The following is a 22299-nucleotide window of genomic DNA, read 5'->3' on the forward strand; positions in this document are numbered from 1 at the left end:
TTTTTTTTAATTCATCTAAACAAAATATTGAATCATGTAGTACAATCTCCAGTGCAATCAAATAATAAGTATTCGTGGCCACAATACGTGAAGATCTCCCAACTATGCATATCAGAGATTGACAATATAATAAAAGGAAAATTAATGAAAATGACTTGAAAACTTTGAGTTTTAGCGATAAAAACAAAATAAAGGGTAAAGTGAATATTACCAGAATTGACTTTTTAACTAAAAAATGTGGTTTTTCGTTAAAGTGAACAATACCAAGAACTTTTCGTTAAAGTTCCTTATAATAAATCTTGATTTTTTCCCGAAAACTAGTCTAATACGTAGCTTTATTACTCAGAAAATTTAGTTTGTATCCATTTTTCTATATTTTCACTTAATCTGTATATGTAATTTTATTTTTTTTAATAAAAATATTAGTTGTTTTTTATTTTTTTTAATTATTTTGTAAGAAAACAAAATTATAAGACATTCTCTAAGGCAACTTAGACGAAAGATAATCCTACACCCATGGATCACGAGCTCCAGAGGCAACAAATTAAACAAAAGATGCCTCTTGGCAAAAGCTAGACCAACCAAGGCAAGGGCCCGAGTCACAAAATTGACCTGATGAAAAACATTACGAAAGCAAATGGACTGAGAGCGAGACGTCACAAACATCTTTATCATGAGTGGCTGAGGTTGGATTGCATTTAGACTTCCTTCGTAGTTTAATTGTAGAAACTGGACCACTTGTTCGCTCTCCGCCTCTCGGATATACTTACTTTACCAATCAAAATGAGGTTCTTAATAATGATATCAAACTGAGTATCAATGTCCAAGTCTGACTCGTCCACATTCTTTTCTCTCATATAATCTCGACGTACATCATTTTCTCTCACATTAGCTAAAACGCCTATGGGTGTGGAATGGCTATGACAATTAGGCTGGCTTCATGGCTTGTGACATGGCCAATCGTGATATAAATTGATACGTTTAAATAATAAATTGGCCATAGCTGACTTCATGGCTCGCATCCCTTCCTTTCTTTTCTTCCTACATCACATCCACCCCCCCCCCCCCCTCCCCGGCGGGGCCACCGCTAGCCCTCAGTCAGCTTGAATCCATGGTGGTGATATTTTTTCCTCTACCAATTTTGTGGCTGCTCCAACTGATGTGCCCAGATCTAGCTGCTCTGTTGCCTTATGCACCAAGTTCTTGCGCCTCCACTGCCTAGAACTGGCGGCTCCGTCTTGAACCGTGAAAGCTGTGGATGTCATTAGAGCAATGTAGTTGTAGGTGGTGTTGGATAGAGTGTCTTCCACAGAAATTATCCGACCAGTGGTTTCGTTCTCGGATTAATGTAGTTTTTGTTGTCTCGCTTAATGGGTGTTGTGGTCATGCTTTTGTGATGGCTGTATGTGGTATTTGCTGTGAGCCACGATGAAATTGATACTAGGTGGAATATCCCACAAATAAAAGTTAAATATTTCACAGTAGACTAGTCAGATGAGCTAGTCAACAAAATACAAGTTTGTTAGATATGAAATCAAAATTCCAAGACTAAACCTAAATGACTAGTACTTCCAGCTAGTCAAAGTCTACTTAGATGGACTCACAAATTTGAAAACATTCACATAACAATTCATTAAGCAAACAATAAAGACAGCGTGTAGTATCAATAACTAGATATGCAGGCAAGTTAAGGAGCAGTGTACACAACAAGTTTTGACAGGAAAAATCCTTAACTAGGTTAAAAAACTGGGGACTCCAGGGAGTCCAATCAACAAGTGTACAATAAGGTTCATACAAGTTAACCACAACAAGCTCAATTCTTAGACCTATTCTAAAGAACAGCTTGTGTGTAACCTTATATTGCACTAGGTGGAGTAGTCTTTGGTCTTCACAAAGAGACAGTTACACTTCTACAGCTCATTTCTTTGTGGCACCAACACGAAACATGAACCGTGCAAATGATTTGAAGATATGAAAGATGATACGCAGCTATGAAATCAAAATTTGACAAGTCGGTTTCTTCAATCAAACAGCCGAAAGGAAGAAACTAATTGAGAATCCAAACAAGGTCTATATGAAGATTTGAAAATAAGATTAAGACCATGAACAATGTGAACTTTTTTCAAAAATGATGTAGGTCAGTTAGCACAGAATTTAATGCATGAAAAAGATATTTGCAACTAGGGTTTGTGAAGAACACCTAGAGGAGGCTTGGGGAGCTTAAAACACTCTCTACAAAATTTGGTCTTTATAACCAAAGAAAAAAATTCTCAACCCAACCCTAATAAACCAAAAATCTTCTATTTGCAACCAACAAGTACACCATATATAAGACACTTGTCAAAATGTAAAAGCAATCTAAAAAATCAATGGTGAAGAACTCGTTCTCGAATAAAAAGTGTCAGTCCAACCTATGTGGGCTTTTTTAAATTGTGTGCCAGCTCAAGTGTAAAATACATGCAGAAATCGACTAGGCATTTCACTAGTCATAATGCATAAAAAAATTTAAATGTAAAATGCATATGCTTGAACAAACCTAGCTTGAGATGAGATAAAACCATTTGTACTTTGATCTTCAACAACTCAGACTTTAATACCAAATATCCCAAAAGTCTAATCTAATGAAAATTGATCTAATTAAAGAGCATGTTAAATAAATAAAAGTTTGACAAGAAAAGCTAAAAACTACTAAGTTTAGACTTCACAGATGAGTTATGTGGTCTCATCTTTCATCGATGACTTTATGGGGTCTCACTCTCCTCCAATGACTTTATGTGGCTTCGCTTTTCAACAATGATTGATGTATGCGCCGATATAGGTCTATGATTGTTTGTGATGAAATCTATACTGCTGCTGATTGTACAGTTGTGCTTGTGGTTGTCATATAAGGATTTTACTCAATTTGTGGATCTGTGCAAATTCACTCCACATCAAATTTCTGGGCATTAAAGTAATGTACCCAATGTGTGTGTGTGTGTGTTGACCATGAACATGGTCGACCATGATTCACATTTGACTTCCAATTTGTTGGCTTCAGTTTGTAAGAGATTTTTCTTGTCACAGTTTGAACAATATTATTGCACAACATAGTTGCTGCGCTTGGACGCTTGCAGTAATTAGTCTTCCAATTTGTATAAAAAAATTTCTTGTCACAATTTGAACAGTATTGGTAGGTTTATAAGCGTTTTGTTATTCGTACGTAAAAAAAAAAGGATATATTATTGAAATACAAGAATTAAAAGGCAAAACGAACATACAAAAGGTACCAATTAACAATAGAAACATAGGAATTTCTGATTAAAAAAATTAAAATGGTAATCCATTAATATCACCATGCAACCATTAAAACCCGCAAATAACAATTGACAGAAAATTAAAAAGGAAAATACATCACCACCACCTTTACCACGATTACCAAATTCTTTAGCCCTTAAATTTAGCTTCACATTTTTGCTGTAGGACCTTTGTACCCTTCCCCAATGTACTCACCTTGAATTGGCATTCAACTTCTGTCTCCAATTTCCATGTCTTGATGAATCCTTTCACCTTCACCGAAAGGTCCATTTTCAAAGTGAAAGGCAGATGCACCTTCGAATCAGTATTTTCCATACTCTTCTCAACCTCACGAGGCAAAGCTCCTTTCGATCCGTCGAGAACAAGCTTTACATTGGCAGAACTATCTTTTTTTTGTTTCTTTAATGAAAATTTTCCTTTGCCAATGCTTTTTTCCTTGAACAAAAGGGAAGCCCCTTCACTACCTTCGTAGTTTATGCCATGTCCATTTGGATTATTCACTTTCAAGGAAACTTCATAGCCTGGATGTGAATTCTTGCCAGTATAGGATTTTGATTTAGGGTTCTTCACGTACACGTTCGTAATCGAAAATTTAGGCTCTTTAGGTTTCACAGTGAGGGACAATGAAAGCAATGTTATGGAAAGTATGAGGCACAGAGAAATCATAATTGCTCCTATAATCAAGCAACGAATGGTACAGCATGGGGACTTCTTCTTGTTTTCGGGGTTCCGGTGACGTTCAACAATTAAGGCATTTTCAGGGGGTGGCACGCGGTAGATCTGGTCTTTGGGGATTTGGACTACGTAGGTTCCTGCTCCGGGGAAGGGAGGTGATGGTGGGTGGAGTACTAACTGCATCTCTGACTGGGGAGGGTCCTCGTTTCCGTCATCGTCGCCTGCTGCCGCAGCAGGTGAGCCCCGCTCCTCCATTGTAGAATGGGGAGCGGTTCAAAAATGGAGAGGTGGTGTGGTGAAGGTCGATAATAAGGGGAAAAACTGATTGCATGCATGAGAATTGAGAGGAGGTGGCATCTAAGATTGATTGGAGAATTGAAGGGTGAGAAGGAGGGTGGGAGGTTACAACTTACATAACTAAGAAAAGAAGGCAGCCGTGATTCGTCCAATCACATATCCTATTTTTGGATGTTTTACTTGGTCAATGTAGAAGGTACTTGACAATCTGTTGCTGCCCTCAATTTTTCATATTCTTAATATGTATGCATGCTGTCATTCCTTTATTGTTATTTTACAAGCTATTTTCTGTCCATTGTTACCTCGATTAGCCTACAACATTGTTGACAAGTTTGTTGCACCAGACCTATATGGTTCTATTATCCGGACGTGCGTCTAATATTGTGAGTTCATCCCTCATCTATATAATTCAGCTAGTATACATCCATAAGAGTGGGGACCTAAGCTTTATATTTATAGGTGAGAATATTAGATTTCTTGCCCATAAAGGAGACCCTAATACATATCTTTAGCACCTTCAGATTCCATGGCCTAACAAAAAAGATATTCCCTATTATTATATATTTACTTCACCACCAAATAATCCGGGATAATCAAATATTCCTTTCTATCTTGTATTCTTAATCAATTAGGAATCCTAAATAGATGTAAGCCCAATAAAAAATCTTACAAGAGAGACTATCTACTTGAACTATATTTTGTAGATCAAATGATATGTCAGTTGATAGTTGGATTCTTTTTCTAAATCATTAAAGAAAGAATCAAATTATCAACCGACACATCATGTGAACTACAAAATATGGCCTAAAAACATAATTTTTCCCAGCATTTTCCTATTTACATTATCTCTTCTTATTCTATTCATAAAAAGTCCATTTTAATTCCACTCAATTTTTTTTTTAATTTCCTCAAATTTAACACACACATAATTGTAACTTTTATTTAGTTAGATCTACTAATGAAGTCCGTTCTTGTCTTACAAATCTAAAAAATGGTAAATCGACTTTAGATATTGAGTTACCACTTTCGACGTGGATTTTCATTCCTGATTTGATAAATTATGATTATTAAATATGAAGCATGAATCAATTAATTGGCTGGTTTCTGTCTATCAGCCGATTGGTCAATATTCGTCTCAATGGGCCACTTCTGGTTATAAACTTCATCATGGGCCATTTCTTGGATATGGGACCATAATTAACCCATTTCTGGTTATTAAAAAAAATTGTTATTTGTACTCTAAAATTTTTATTTTGCACTCTTTATAAGCATAATTTGTACTCCAAAAATATTTTTAAATCATACATGTTATATCTTAGTTTTAGGGATAGTTGAAGATTTGGTTCTGTTTATCCATGCTAACGAAAAAATCAATCGAGCATCCCGCCCCACTATAGAAATCTGGTTCCGTCCCTGATTTTATTTATCATTAGAGAGTGATCATAACTACACACTAATGCGGACCATATCACAAGTTCCATGTAATTATACATGCAGTTAGTTTGTTTTTGCAGTTTTAGATTGATGGATTTTTTGCAGCAAATTAAGCCATATTCACCATAAAACCAAGAAAACAATCTCTCATTAGTCCTTAATACAACATTCACTAATACACATTCGATGAATTCATTCACAACGTAATATCATTCTACGAAATCATCATATAACAGCAATTTTATTGAGATATATAGTTAATCAGCGACAGCTGGTAGTTCAAATTCAAGGTGATGTAAACTGGTAGGCTGCGTACGAAACAGCACCATGGTCCTAGCTGTCGTGAATTTGCTTAACACTACAAGAAAACATGGCTTTTGTGACAATCAACATTCGTCACATAAATATGAAAAATCCTCACATTTGACTATATGTGACGAAATTTCAGCATCACAATTAGCGTCACCTATACAGCATCACCGATAGTTTAAGTGACGAATATTGGAGTTGCCACATATTTTTCTTTTATGTGATGCTTCTTCCGTCACTTATTATTCTAATATGTGATGAAATTAGCGTCACAAAATACAAAATTCAATGACCTATGTTTTTCGTCTAATATCAGACTTACAAGTGATGTTTTTTGGGTCACTCAATATGATCCCAGAATTATATAATTACACTAAGTGATGCTGAAATCATCACATATTCTTTTGATGGGTGAAGTGGCTTATGTCGCTGTTTGGGCCCAAAATAATAATGGGCCGAGTGTAGGTTTGTGTTTGGCCCAAAGCTTTTCCAAATGTACTATGGGCTGCCTAGTGGTCTAAGGCTGCTTAGTGAAAGTGATCGAGTCCTAATGCAATATGGGTTCTCGGCTGGAAATGAATACGGCCTGAAAAGTGGGGTGAGTTCAAAGTCCTAATAAGAGTAGGATTGGTCGAGATAGAGTCGGATTAGAATGAGGAGTCCTAATCCGAGTGTGGTTTCAACTCCATTGTAAGGAGGGTTTGTTGCTATAAATAGAGAGCAGATTGCATTATTCAAGGCCCTCCAATTCAACACACAATTGCCTTGCGCAAACCTCTCAAACATCTTGAGATTTTTTACTTTCTTTTTTGCCAACACATCTTCAGTTTGGATAAACAACACTGTGAAGGCAACCGGCGAACATCTTCAGTTTGGATAAACAGCACTGTTGCTGTAGAATCAGCCGACCGAGAAACACCTTTAGTTTGGATAAATAGCACTGCGTCGAGGCCGACTGGTTTCCTATCCAAGTCTCGGTCAAGAAAGGTTTCCGAATCCTTATTGACAGAGGTCATCTTATTAGCCTTCTCGACGAAGTAAGGTGTTAAGAGTTACGACATTCGGCGCATTGAACGCCGTGTAATTTTATGATTGAATACTCACAAGTGAGTTTCAAAGTTCAGCATTCTGACGGCCGAACCACATTTACCATCAAGACATACATATGCTTTGAGTACCTTGTGTCCATACAATCTGATGTCGATTCGACGTGCTTATACTCTTACGAATATAATCACTGTGACTGAATCTGGCGTCGACGATTCGTGAACTTTGCAGAACTAGTAGCCTTGTCTTCAGGCTCGAGAACCCGAAGGCCGAAACTTGTTCCTTCCTCAACCGTAATCGCAAGATCAATAAGTCAGCAACGCGCTCAATGCAACATCAACAAATTTTACTCCTCGGATGAGCTCGGGCGACGAGTTGGCATGCCCCGCATCAACCGAATGACGTAGTTAGCTCATTAGTTACTCAGCCTGTGCGCCACGTAGGCTTTGTAATTTTTAGGATCAATGGTCGCATATGTTATAATCAAATAACTATTTAGGAATAATATTTGAGGAATTCATTACTTATTTGTGTTTCGTAATCTAGAATAACAACTCATAACAATTATAAGGTTATACTTCCCATTTTCATTAATCAACAATTAAACCACATAAGTTCGAATATGTTCAACAACTATACATCCAACAAAATAACATAAACATCCCAAAATCAATCTAACCCATGGTGGCCTATCTTAATAATAGCAATTTGTGAAGAAGGGTACCAAGGCCTATACATGGGCCGTTTAAGGTACTAATTAACAAAAGAAAAATCTAAGACACATTGAGGTGCTAACAAAAAGGTCTACCATGTGCATACTTAACTAATAACTAAAGACATAACTATTGAAATCATTCTTCTTCCGAGTCATGTTCTTCCAGTTCAGGATAAACATTTTCACTAGATGAGTTATTACCATCAGATTCCTTCGAGTTGTTGCTGGTTTGCCCGACTTGCAGCCAAAAAAGCCTTAATTTTTTATGCCAAGGTTTCATCATCATTTTGTAAATCCAACCGAGCTCTCAATTGTTCATTTTCCTGTTGCAATTTGAGGAAACCATCTGATAGAATCTTGATCTGATCTCTCATATCAGTTAACTCAGAACTTGAAGCCATAGAAGAAACAAAAGTAAAGGTATCCGTACAAGGGAAAAGACCTACACCGTTAACAGATTTTCCCTCCCTTCCAAGGTTCTCAGCCATGATTCCAAATTCATCTTCCAATGGTACTTGTATGGAATCGAATATAGTACCCTTAGGCGCTTCTTGGATTAGCTTCTCCCTAACTTCATCCTTCTTTTTCTTCATGTTATCCTTTCATATTAAAATACAAACAAATAAGTTTCTTTTGTTTCATACAAATCAGCCACAATTAATATGCTTAAGAAAACACCACTTAAATACTTGGATGTGATCCTGAACTGATGTAGAAGCAAACCATTGGATATAAACTGTCTTTACATATGATTTTGTAGTTTATGATTCAATGTGTTTTACATAGGATTAGGCAACACACAACGTATAAACATTAAAGTAGTTTCTGTTTGAATGTATGTTAGGTAACCTTTCAGCTTCTAGCTAGGGGTGGTTCGGTATGGGATACCATACCGAAACTAGTATCCCGAATCCCAAACCAAAATTTTTTGGGACCGAAATTTGAAGACCAATCCCAAACCAAATTTTAAGGAATCCCGAAATATTTTCGGGATTTTGGGACAAATCGGGAATCCCAAATTGAAATATGAAATTATGAATTGTTCTTCAAATATATAATTCAAGAACATATTCATGAACTAGGAATTTCATTTCATTCACACTACGTACCATTTAATTGAACACTGGCATGTCTGACTGTTTTGATCATAGTCAAAATTCAAATTAATTAAACCCTTTTTGCAATCTGTTGAGAGACAAAAGAATCAAGTCTTCTGAAATCATCAGCCATGGCAGCAGCAATAATAAAATCCACATGAATATCAAACAGAACATGAAAAATATGCAAGGTGCAGGGCATTCCAGGTTGTAGAGCATGAATTAGAAACTACTAGCATCAATTATAAAAGAATAATATATATATATATATGTATAAATATATATATAATAATTAACATTACATATTTTCGGTTCGGTATGGGATTCCCAAAATATTGAGAAGCCAATCCCGAATCCCATACCGAAATTTTGGGATCGGTTCAGGATAGCATCCCGAAAATTTCGGGAATTTTAGTTTGGGAAATTTTTGGTTTGGGATTGGGATTTTTTCGGTTCGGTTTGGGATTTTTGGGAATTTTTTCCACCCCTACTTCTAGCTAGTTATATTAAGTTTTTTTTTTTTAATTCAATCTTGCATGTTCACTTTATTTGTGTTTCCTAAGTTGTATCATGTCAAATTTGAATTTTTTTTAATCTCCATCTCCCTCAAAATGACACAAATGATAACTTACATATTTGTCCCGGGCAACATTATTTATCCACTGACCGTTCTTGTCTTTATGGAAAGCCCTTCAATTGTCAATCACAGATAATGGATCTCCTTTCTGCTCAATCATGCAGAAACATACATTAGAATATGTAAATTCCATAATGAGTATAATAAGTAATTGAATTTCATTACCATCTTGGCCTTCCTAGCATGTTGGATAAATGGCCTTACCCCTCCTTTGTGGTGATACTTCTGTTTCTTCCTATTATCAACATTTTGCTTTGAAAGCTCCTACATTACACATTTGGTACATGACATACAAAAGAAGATTTAGTTAGCTACACGTGTACAATTTGGAAAGTTCCAAGCTCTCAAACTTGTCATATATAACGTCATGTATTTCAGTTGTACATATTCATTCACCTTAGAGGGCTATCTCACCTCACCTTCTATATTCTCTCGGTCAACAATATTAGAAACATCACAAGCTAAGGACTGATGCTGCATATATATGGGGTGATTGATGCTGCATACTGACTAATTATTAGACGATATGGGGTGACTGATGCTACATATGACTGATGCTGCATACTAATGCTACATATGGATATTAGACGATATGTGGTGGCTAATGCTGCCAGATTTTATGTTTCCTCTTTCCATAAGATTCTTTATTAAGTCTAATCCCTTAATTTGAGGAAGATTGACATCTAGATGACTTGTTGATAGTTGTGTGCTAGCTACTTGCTGCACTCCATTAATTTAAGGAGTGACAACTTTAGGGTTTACCGGGTTAGTAGGATTTGCCAAGGTAGGGTTGCTTGTAATCTTCTACCTCATTATATATCCCCCCTTGTACATTCAATCAATCTATGAAAAATACATTCAAACAAACTTAAAATTTCCACAGAAACAGAGGTTATATTACCTTTGCCATATTCCTAATTCTAACCTAATTAAATAGGTGTTTGAGCAGATTTGAAAATTACAAGTACAAAAGTGTGTGGCTGTATAGCCAAGTAGGCTAAGATACATAAATCCTTTCCTAACAAAATATAAATGTTATAGACAAACAACATGAGATCTTAATCACACTCAAAGAAACAAAATTCATTTAAAACAAACAGTTGAAACACTAATCGGTGGCCTGCAAAATCACACTAAGCAGATGAGTTCCATAAGAACAAATCAGATGAATAAAGCCACCAACTACAAGGCAGGGAAAATCTCAATATATAAAGGGAAAATACGAAACAAAAAGTAACAAAGCCAAGATGCAGAAATTTTAGCCATAAATACTGAATTTAAAGAACGAACACGAAAAATGTCTATGCATTTCACTTTGTAAGGATTAACTAGCATACAACTAAAATGAAAATGAAGAAGCATATAAGGTAAGAGCTAGAATGTAAGAGTTATAACTAGAAACACTGTGCTCGAAGAACACGACAAGTCACAATTTCACATTGGAAAATTAAGCAGATGACAACCAAAATGAAAATGAAGCATAAAAGGTTAGAGGTTCTGACTATAAAAATTGAATTTGTAGAACATGACAAGAAGTCTTCATGTTGAAAGAATTGGTTTCTAACTTGGATTTATACTAGAAAAGATTGTATAGAATACATACCAAAAAGAGTAGTATTGTAAACATTATCACATAACCAATCCCAATGACTCTTTGGTCTCCCATTCCATATGATATCATCTGGAAGCTTAGCTCGTCCTCTCGCAGGTGTTCCACATGACAAGTAGTGTAGATGCAACCGGTGCCTAAACTGAGAGTACAACTTTGCCATCTTCTTGTCAACGTATTCAATGATCTTCGGATGGGATAAGTCCACAACAAATAATACCTATTGTTAAACATAAATATATGCAAGTGAGTGCTTGAAATTACAATGAATAAATTGAATTAAATTCAAAACTCACAAGCAAGTTCTCTTGCAGTTTCTTTTTTTCTGAAGCTTGCACCTTAAACCATCTCTCATAGCAAACCGGTGAACAAGTCCGAACAATATTCCTTATCTTGAACGTGAAAAAACCTGACACAACTGGATCACTTGGAACTTGATGTTTAAAATCAAAGATGATTGGCATCTTTAGCCCGCTATTGGCCTCCAAAATATCATGGACGCCTTTCCCACATGACTTTCCACGAGTCATCTTTCTTGCAAAAAAATCAAAATCTGTCTCTAGAAAAATATACATATCCCTAATCAATGTAATGTGTTGTTTAAAACTATGTTAATAAGGAAAAAGTAAATAATTGTAACCACCTTTCTTACCTGGGTTAGTGTTTGTTGGCGAAGGTGCAGGTGATGATGGAGGAGGTGTTGGTGGAGGAGGTGGTGGATGAGGTGCAAATGCACCATTTGGAGGAGGAGGTAAGGGATCCTTCACCCACTTCACCCTCTTTCCTTGCGGAGGTGCAGGTGGTGGTGGGGGAGGTGGCGGAGGAGGTGGTGGTGGCAGTGCAAATGCATCAATCACCTCATATCGTGTAATAAGTTCACTGAAGGTTTAATTTTAGGTTCTCGAAAATTCATTTAGTCAGTATAGGTTGGTCAAGTGCATGACTTCATTCTGAGCTTTTTGCCATTATCAACTTAAAACGTCTGCTTTTTTACTTTTGTGGTGTCTCTCTAATTCAATGAGGCCTTGTGATGTAACGTGTCCTTAGGCATCTAATGATGCGTGCTCTGCTGGATTTTGCGTTATTTGGGATTATGATTTGTTAGTTGTTGTGAATTATACAGCTTTCCGTTTTGTTTCTCTTTTTTCATCTCATAGGAAAGACTAAGAGGGGTAGTTGAGCATTTTCCCGAGATAATTTATAGTCTTAGTTGTTGGATGGAGTTGAGCATTTTTCCGAGATCATTTATAGTCTTTTGTTGGATACATGTATTATCTAAGAATTTTCATTTTGATTATATGCTCAACGACAATGTGCTTTTAAAACGGAAGTTTGTTGGATGCTTATTGCATACAGGTATTATCCAAGAACATTCATTTTGATTGTAACTTGTAACTTTGTAAGTAAGCTTGATGGATATTTGTTGCCTTGTTGGATACATGTATCATCCAAAAACACTCAGATTGATTACATGGTAAATGTGTTTTCAAATTGTAAGCTTGTTGAATACATGTACTTTATGTAATCTCTACTTAATTACACGATATATAATAAATTTGCCTAAATCCGCCTAGACGCCTCTGCGCTAGCCCCCTGCCTGCCACCCGAGTAGCGCCTAGGGCTTTTTAGAATCTTGCATATACCACAGCAAAGACAAAATCTATTTAGAAATTAAGAACTTTTGCTGATACCAATACTTCTACATATATTTCTAAAAATAGGTTTACAAACATAATCAAGTATTTTAGGATCACTCCAAAGGACACAATATTGATAATTCATGTTTTGAAACAAACTTTAGTCTTTTAAATTCTAGGATTTTCAGGTATTGTCCTAGTCAAACTATATTTTCCTAGTCTATAAAAGTCTAGGACTCACTCCAGAGAATGCTACGAGTGATTTGCGGAGCTCTACTGAAGGGATGTAAGTAGTTTTAATCATTTCTTATATTTATCCCTTTTCAGCCAGCCAAAACACAAGAAGGTACACATCTAAAGAATTCCCAGCGCAAGTAGCCAGTAACAAAGGGCAATAAGACCTGGTTTGGTACTGAGATGATTTTGAAAAAAAACTGCTATAAAAAAAAGCTGAGAGCTGTTTTTATGTTTGGTAAACACTCAACTTTAGCTTTTTTCACAATTTTGGATAAAAAAAGCCAAAAACAAGAAGTTGCAAAACCTAGATTTGAAAAATCGGTTTTTTTTCACATCTGTTTTACATAAAAGTTTACCAAACACTCTAATATTGTTTTCTTTTTATTCAAAAGCACTTTTACAAAAAAATTTACCAAACACTCTGCTGCTTTATTTCACAACTGCTTATTCTTACAACAAAGCAAAAGCAGTTTTTTTTTTCAAAGCACAGCAATACAAAACCAGCCCATGATTATTGTAGCCCTGCCCAAAATTTTTCAAGGAAGACCTAGTCTTGACTCTTGATAACACCTCTCTCAAGAAAGACAACACGCAACTTAATGGTTATAGACTTCCAACATTTGAACAAAAACAAAAAACAAAAAGATAACACTTACTCAGGGGACTCAGAAAAAAATATAAAAACATATATTAACCACGAAGACCAAAATTTTGACTCCAAAGAGTAAAGAAGAATCAAGACTGGAGCAGAAAACTCGCTGCCAGTATAACTCTCCCTGAAGCATAGAACAATTCATCAACAATAGGATCTTTAGCGAAAGAAAATCAGAATCTGGGGAACAATTAAAGAAAAAAAAAATCCAAAAACAATTAAAGAAATATAGAGAAACAAAGTACCTTGTTGTCAACTGAAAGAACTTGAGAAAAAATTGAACTTCTCTTTCCCCAATTTGATATTGTTATGTCAGAGAGATAAGAGAGTTAGTGAACGAGAATCAAAGGGTGGGAGAATGGCTGAGGGAGGGAGACAAATGAGAGGTGGTAGTCGCCTTTGCTGGCAACCACCAAGTAGCTAGTCGTCGAAGTTAGAGTGAAGGAGTAGACGAAACGGTGCGGAAGACTGGGAATAAATGAAAATAAATGGATAGGTTATTTGGGGGTTTTGATAATTGCATCTATATTTTTTATTTTTAATTCAATGTTATATGTCAGGAATGGCCAGGTGGCCTTCCCTCTTCTTATGTGATGAATTTAACATTGCGTCACTTATTAAATTTCGTTTGGCGGTAAACTTTCCCGCCCACTTTTTTGTGGCGAATCTAAAAGTATAAGTGAGGCAAAATATTTTGGTGTCCTCCAAAAATCTTAAAGTGACGATTTTTAAAAAAGCGTCACTTGCTTTACCTATATGTGCTGAATTTTCACCCGCCATAAAAAATTCGGTCACTTAATCCATGTTTTCTTGTAGTGTTAGCGTTTGCGTACGAACCAGCAACCCCATCACCACATGCAACGGGTAAAGGTGGTCTGGGCAAAGGTGAGCTGTTTTCGCATGTAGCGCCTTCTTTGCCCACTGGTTCACGTCCTCGTACCTTCCTTCCAAAAGAGCCCTCTTTAGCCACATGTCAAACTCATGAGCCCAAGGGAAGACCTCGTTGTTCTTGGTCATCCTCATTGCCCCCAAGTCTGCCTGATGCCACTCCAGCATTGCAAAGGCCTCCTAGGCTAATTCACTATTGAATCCATCCAGTGAACAGTATTTGTCTTTTGCATCTCCACCCCTAAACTGAATAGCCATGACAATAAACAATAAAATATTAGTATTTTTTATTGGGATAATTTGATATAGATCCAATTTTGTGAGCCATTACTATAATTAGTCCACTGCATTGAAATAGGTCCAATAATTGATATTCCACGTAAGCTTATTTATAATTTGTACCATATTTATCCCTTAGACTTATAAATTGTAGTAAATATTCAAAATTTCTTAATTATATGATTATTTGTGGTTTAACTAATCCCTTAATTGTAGGATTAGTTATAACAATAAAATCTCAACCCCCAGTCTGTTTTATCCCTCCTTTTTTTCCTTCTTCTAAACAATTCCCTTTGTTAGATCATGGAATCAATCATCCTCTTTCTTCTCTCATCTTTCATGGGTGATATTTTGTGTTCCTCCCTCCAAATTCCTTCATGACAATTTCAGTTTTTACATAGCTTTCACAATTGTTTTACATATTCGTTCGGCAATACAGTATCAATTGCAAGCAATAATACAGTATCATGCATTTATATTTGCTCTATTATATTTTTGTGCGTATCATAAAGGTAAACTGAAACTTAGTATTTGTTCCTTTTTCTTGTTTAGTATTTGTTCCTTTAATGGAGGTATATTATATCATATTTCTATTCTCATGTTCTGCCATGAAGGTTCAGCATTTTTCTTCCTATACAATAGGTAGTTTATTTTTATTTTGTTGGTGGATTATATCTATTTTGTAGGTATAAAGCATTTTTCTTCCTATACAATAGGTAGTTTATTTTTGTTTTGCAGTAGGTTACATATGTTTTGTTGGTATAAAGTATTTTTCTTCCTATACAATAGGTAGATACTAAATTATATCGGTTTTGTAGGTAAACATCATTAGGTGGTTACTAGATAATATTTTAGTTAGTATTTAAATATTCAAAATTAAAAACTGAATAAATGATACAAAAATTAAAGAATTTAAATATTTTTATCTAAAAGGGCAAAATTGGTATAAAAATATGTAATTGGATAACTGAACTTAGTTAAAAAACTACCTATGTTTTTGGACTTAGATTGAAAAGCCTCTTTTTTATTTTGTAAAATAATACAAAATATTTTATTTTCTTCATTTTCCCAGAAAATATTTTACTTCCCGAGAAAACATTCTTTATTACTTTCCCCCTCGCTCTTAGTACTTTCCTAGAAAATTTCACTTCTTTCTTTGATTGTCTCCTTTACCCTCATTTTCTCTCACTCCAATCCTCCAAGAACCCATCTTTCTTTCAATCCTTGCATCCCCACAAATATCCCACTTTTGGGTTTTCTTTCCCATTCACTTAATTCCCCCACCGAGCTCTCAGAGCTCCAATGGCGGTCGAGAACGTATTGAAATCGAGGGAGGTCTCCACCATGATCAAGCAGGGCTTCATCTCTAGTCAAACCCTCTCCTTCTCGCCATCAAGATCCCTCTCCATGCTCTATTCCCCTACCTCCTCGCCCTCCAAGCCCCTCTTCTCCCCTCCTTCTCCCTAACCACCTCCGCCACAACTCGCCGGGTCAAATCAGTCTCTGACTCGACCGACCCAGTCCCAAACCCTCTACGAGATGATGTACGATGACCAAAACTGAGACTCCAAGCTCCTCCCGGACCAAAAAATCCACGCATCTTCACCCTGATGTCAACGTTGCATCACCTTCACCTCGGACTCTCAGGCCCCAATTCGAGCCGGGCATCTTGCTTTGACCCCCCCTCGTGCGCAATCACCCGCATGGGCTGAAGATAATTGCTAGGGCTATTAGGTCATATTTAATCGCGGGTCCATCGGGCTACTCCCTTGGGTAGAGTTGCTCTAAGAACGCCCTCGTCTTTTAGTGGGGCCAGCACCTTCCCCAAGTTATAGTGATAGGTAGCGCCCCTCCCCGATGACTGATAGCTGGCAAACTGGAATGTCTACCTTTGGGTGCATCAGCATGGGTGAGACTCATGAGTCATGGTCAAGGAGAAATTTTTCGACAAGCCTGGCACACAAGACAGCTGGAGTTTCATGCCTATTGCAATCTGACACCTAGAATATTATCTTTTATTAAATGACATTCTTGTAGGATCTTGAACCCTCCGCCCCACCTATTCCTCCCTTCTATCAACTCTCTGTTGCCCTTTCTCTTTCTTTCTCATATCTTCCTTTTTTTTATCTTCATTTTCTCGCCGGAGAAGAACACGAGAATCTGACCACTTAACCAGCTATTACATTGGCAGTTTGCGACACCCTCTGAGGGAGTTATTGCTGAACATCCATCAGCTTCCATGTCAAAAAAATAATAGAGAATAGGAGGAAGATGAGAAAGCAAAATAGGTAGAGAGAGAAGAGATTCACCGACAAAATCGTTGGTCGGCAATGGAGCTGGATTGGGGTGTGTACGCGGTGTTGATGATTGGTGTGATAGGGATAATTCAGAAATTTTGTTTGGTAAAATATTTTAATTGGCATTTTTCTTATCAGAAAAAAAAGAGACAGGTGTCAACCCATGATTCGTTCGGAACTCTAGCTGTCTTGTGTGACTAGCTCCCCAAAAAATTTCTTGTGGTGGAGCCTCCGCTTGGTGTCCACGTTGACGCAGCCAAAGCTTGACGATGTCAATAGCTGCTTGACGCGGTTGGCGAGGTGGGAGAGCTAGGGGCGGGGTACCTGAGCTCGTACATGGATTTGGGGAAGCCGTAGAAGTCGTAGATGGGGCCGTAGCAGCCGAAAATGAAGCCGACGGAGGTGACGACGCTGTCCTAGTGACCATTGATGATGAGGATGGAGGTGGGTTTTTGAGAATACACCATTTCTTCCAACGATTGGAGGAATTTTCTGGCCGGAAGCGACCCGTCGATGCTCAGCGTCAGCGATCCGTGGGATAGATAGAAGGTGTCCTTCACTGCCATAACAATCGTTTTACCTTTTCCTTTGAGAATTGAATTACCAGACATATATCGGGGAATTTGGGAATTTGATTTGGCTTGAGAATTAGGTATAGAAGGGATACACACACACACACACACACTGAAAAGTCGTAATCTGGGTTCGGTCAAGCATGCATATATGCTTCTGTCATTTTTTTCTAAAATAAAATAGAAGAACGAGTTTAGAGCGAACAAGGGAAAAATGGGTTGATATTGTCAACATTATGCATATTCACCATAAAGCAACTGAAGATATTTAGGCATTCATAACATCATTTTCTGGAAAGATCACGTTAATGCTATAAAGCTTTTTCTCAAAATTCAAAATAAAGGTGGGAGACATATCCTCATTAAGTCTAGCCTGGTTGGGATGCCTAATCGTACTATGGCTTGATTTAAGTGCCCACCTCAGATAACCAATGCTGTTGATAGAGAGTAAACATTTCCCTTGGAACAAGAAGTCAAATTTCTCCCCGGTTGCCTGGGATGATGTCTATGTTCCTAAATCCCATGGGGGATTGAGGATTAGGAAATATAATCACCTCAATATGGCTTTTTTGGCAAAGCTTGGAAAGTAATTCAGGATAATGACAACCCGGTGGGTGGAAATCATGAAAGCGAAATATCTTCGTAAAGAAGCCTTTTAATTTTTCATATTTGCCTCATTGATTGAAGGTAAATATTGTTAGGTATCAAATGCAATAGAAGACTTGAAATTTATTCGTTATAATAATATAACTAATTAAGAACCCAAAGTTCTTTAGTCATCTAAAAATCAAATAAGATGCTTAAAGTAATTAGTTTAGCAATAATCAAGGATTGTGCTTTGCAGGAAGTGCTAGTGTGAATGTGAGTTGCCAATACGCCTCCTATTTAGCCTAATGCCCATGTTTGTCCTAACTAATTCGCCTCCAATCATATTGAATAAACTAACAGCATCCAAAACTCCATCTCAAATCCTCTTAAATACACCAACATCCATAACTTCTCCTCCAATTAATACCTCACCTGCCAAAACAAATCCGGTCATCTTTAATACTCTCAATCCCAATTATTTTTGTTCTACACCCAACTCCAAACCTCAACATCCAATCACCGTGAATACAACCCATGCCAAAGAATCAAACTGTGGGAAAAGCAGCCACATCTTCAGAAAAGTGATGCTACGTATGTGTCATTCCAAGTGTTTATTTTCAGGTAAATATAACTCAACACAGTGTCTTTTATTTTGGAAGAGTATACACCTCGTTGGGAGAATCGAACGTATTCGTACGAGTTGAGTATTGTTCAAAAGGCAAACCAAGAATTAAAAACCGATGCAACGAGGTTGCGTGCCAGCATTGACCACATGAAATACTTGAATGCAATTAAACTGATAGACAAATTCAATGGCTACACCTACAGTAAGGAGAAAGTGGAATTAAGGAAGAAACTTGATGTGCACAAAGGGGTTAATTCTTTTATGTTTTATGCCCAACTTGTGCTACCGAATGATCAAGCAATTCATGATGTAAATGTAGACGAGATCTTTGGTTATGGTAATGCTTCACCTAAGTATCTTTGTGTTTGAGTGGGATTAGTTCATGTTTTTTTTTAACACAAATGTTTGTAGAATGTCTTTAAGATTGGATATAGAAGTAAGATGAGTACATGTTTTTTAGAATGTAAATGTCTTTAAGATTAGATGTAGGAGTGAGATGAGTACATGGCTTTTGGAACACAAATGTTTGCACGCTTTCTTCAACATTGGATGTGGGAGTGGTGATATATTTCTACTACTGACTTTTTTACTCACTTTTGTCTTAGAAAATTTATTTTCTGCGACTAGAAGGACCAAAGTGACAAGACTGCCCAAGGGCAGACATAAGTCTTCATAAGTGCCTGTAAACACACACATGCAAAATCTTCAATTGTTTGGCTTATTAAATCTGACTGTATACATACTCAACATTTTGTTGCCACCACAACACGTTCTTAATGTTATTACAGTAAAAAGTTTAGGATTTGGAAAGATTATTGATGAACAAGTAGTTGTAAACTGACTTCCTGACAACCTTACACAACTGTTTACAAGCCATCATATACCTACAATAGGCAATCGTAAATCCGTCATCTCTATTCGGTTTTTTTTGGTGTCGCATTAAATGACATCTAAATTGATCATCCATAAATGGAAACCAAGGACGATTCATTAGGTAACACTTACTTCATCTACAATACATTCTTAATATAGTTACACAAACAGGGTAACCAATTTTAAGGAAAACTGATGACAAACTAGTTGTAGATAGACTACCTGACAGCTTTACACTGCTATTCATAAGCCATCATATACATACAACATACCCTCATGTATCCGTCGTTTCCATCCATTTTTGGTTGGTGTGGCATTTAATGCCATCTATATTGATCATCTATAAAAGGAAGTAAGAGTTGGTGTGGCATTTAATGCCATCTATATTGATCATCTATAAAAGGAAGCAAGAACAATTTAGTAGCCAACACTTTCTTTAGCGACAACCATGGCAACCACGCATGTCATGGCTTTGCAAGAATGATGATGATTCCGATGATCCGACCGATCAAATTGCAGAAGCAAAGAGTAAATTTTCTAGCAACTCATGCTCCATCATTGTGTGGTATTAAAAGTGCCTCGACAAGAATCCACATTGGTTGTATTATAACAATAGCTTAACGAGGTGTTGTACTAATCGGCCAAGTACAAATGCCAAATACATAGCCAAAAGTGTAAGTATGATAAACTAGTTCTAAAAGAGGAGGAAGATGTACATCGTGGGCAATCACTTCATGAGCCACAAAGCAGCTCTAAGAGAAGTGTGACTCCGCTTTATATGATGGGTTTGAGAAATTTCATTCGTATAACCATCAAGTTTGGTCAGGATATGATTAGGACTGCATTTTTTCCCTCACACATGGGTGATATCGTAAAAGATGGTGATGAGCACACGGAGCACAAGTAGGTCAAGGTGCCCACAACGTACCCAAGAATGCTTAGCCTGAAATCTCCCTTCGTATATATTTACAACTTAACGATATGTACATTTTGTAGGGACTTTTGTAACTATATTTGTAGTTTCTAGCTTAAGTAAGTCTCTCAGGTATCAATTTCAAAAATGCTCATAAGGTGTTACAAATATTCATATGAATTCATAACATGTTACTTAGTTTATCACACATTCCATCACTGTATGACACATAAATTTTCATAAACAACCAAATGTGGCCACAACTAAAGAATAGTTCATCCCCGTGCAAACTTAACACATCTTCACTACTACAAAAAAAACTTTGCGCGACGAAATAAGTTTGTTGCGCAAAGTACAATTTCATCTCGTAAAACCTTGCGCAACGAAATTTTGGTCGCGAATGGTTCGTCGCACAAAGCTCATGAAGATAGGGGCGACGAAATACTTCGTCTCACAAATATTTTTGTTTTTTAATTTTTTTAATTAAAATAATTAATTTAATATTTTGCGAGACGAAATATTTTATCGCACAAGGTTTTTTATTTTTTGTTTTATTATTTCTCTTATATTGATTGTTTGCGCAACGAAATATTTGGTAAAGCAAGATTTTTTGAATTTTTACTTTTTGAATTTAATTTAATTGTATGATTTAATTTTTTTTAATTACTTTAATTTAAATTGACATATTCAAAATAAAATAAAATTACATATGAAAAATAGTAATCAAATTATATTCAAAATGTACAAATAAATTAACAAAGTACAATAATATAAAATCCTAATACAAGTCTATTGTGGTGGTAGTGGCAGGGATAGGGTTCGAAAGTGTCCTAATCCTCAACTTTAGCTGTCAAAGTCTTGACGATTCCCTACAAAAAAAAAAAAACAAATATGGTCAAATAACAAAAAAAAAAGAAGATAAAATAATACCAAAAAATTGGCACAATCTCCCCTAAATTTGGTATACCCCAAATCTGACCCCAAACTCCACTCCTCACCCTATACTTGACCCCAAACCCCGCACCAAACTCAAAACTAACTCCAAAAACACATATTAATGGAAAAAAACTAAATTTGGGGAGAATATACCTTCTGGCAAGATTGAGAGTGAGTGAGAATGAGAGGGAGGAATGAGTGTGAGAGAATTAGAGGAGATAGTGAGAGAGAGATGAGAGAGTCATTGAGAGTGAGAGATAGTGCAGAGAGAGAAGAGCGATAGTGAAGAGAGATTAAGAGAGAGGAGTGAGTGTGAGAGAGAGGGTTGGATTTTGGGAGAGGGAAAGAGAGAGGGGAGGTAAGAGTAGAGAAAAACATTGAGAAAATGGTGGAGGAGTTATCTTGGTTTTAAAAACCGTATCACTTTGCAGGACGAAATATTGGTCGCGCAAAGTCTTAAAAAAAATTCCCATGTCCTATTTTTGGTGCCTGCCCAAAATTTTAAAGTTTTGCGTGACGAAGTGTTGGTCCCACAAAGTTTTTTAAAAAAAAAAATTCCTGCGTCCCATTTTTTGGCACCCATCCAAATTTAAGGATTTTGTGCGACGAAATATTGGTTCGTTGCGCAAAATTTATAAAAATAATTTTTATAAATAATAAAAAAGAAAATAATTTTATTTTAAAATAT

The 22299-nt window shown here is 36.5% G+C and overlaps 1 protein-coding gene and 2 pseudogenes across 2 annotated transcripts; all 3 read right to left on the reverse strand.

Moving 5' to 3' along the window:
- Positions 1–3269: 3269 nt before the first annotated feature.
- Positions 3270–4349, reverse strand: LOC137738032 (NDR1/HIN1-like protein 13). Its single transcript, XM_088686694.1, has one exon. It carries the CDS (start codon positions 4222–4224, stop codon positions 3424–3426), a length of 801 nt encoding a protein of 266 aa, XP_088542820.1. The 5' UTR covers positions 4225–4349; the 3' UTR covers positions 3270–3423.
- A 3271-nt stretch (positions 4350–7620) lies between these two features.
- LOC137719347 (uncharacterized) lies at positions 7621–14133 on the reverse strand (annotated as a pseudogene). Its single transcript, XR_015957302.1, has 7 exons — positions 13886–14133; positions 11767–12746; positions 11411–11644; positions 11109–11334; positions 9671–9769; positions 9501–9593; positions 7621–8370 (listed from the first exon to the last, which is right to left on the reverse strand). The product of XR_015957302.1 is annotated as an uncharacterized LOC137719347 (transcript).
- On the reverse strand, positions 13536–17787 carry LOC137725121 (extradiol ring-cleavage dioxygenase-like; annotated as a pseudogene).
- Positions 17788–22299: the final 4512 nt, after the last annotated feature.

Source organism: Pyrus communis, chromosome 15 (assembly GCF_041283825.1).
Source record: "Pyrus communis isolate YQ-2024b chromosome 15, ASM4128382v1, whole genome shotgun sequence".
Lineage (NCBI taxonomy): Eukaryota > Viridiplantae > Streptophyta > Magnoliopsida > Rosales > Rosaceae > Pyrus > Pyrus communis.

Excerpts from the sequence above, each read along its gene's own strand:
- LOC137738032 (XM_088686694.1), bottom strand. The coding sequence starts at position 4,224 with ATGGAGGAGCGGGGCTCACCTGCTGCGGCAGCAGGCGACGATGACGGA.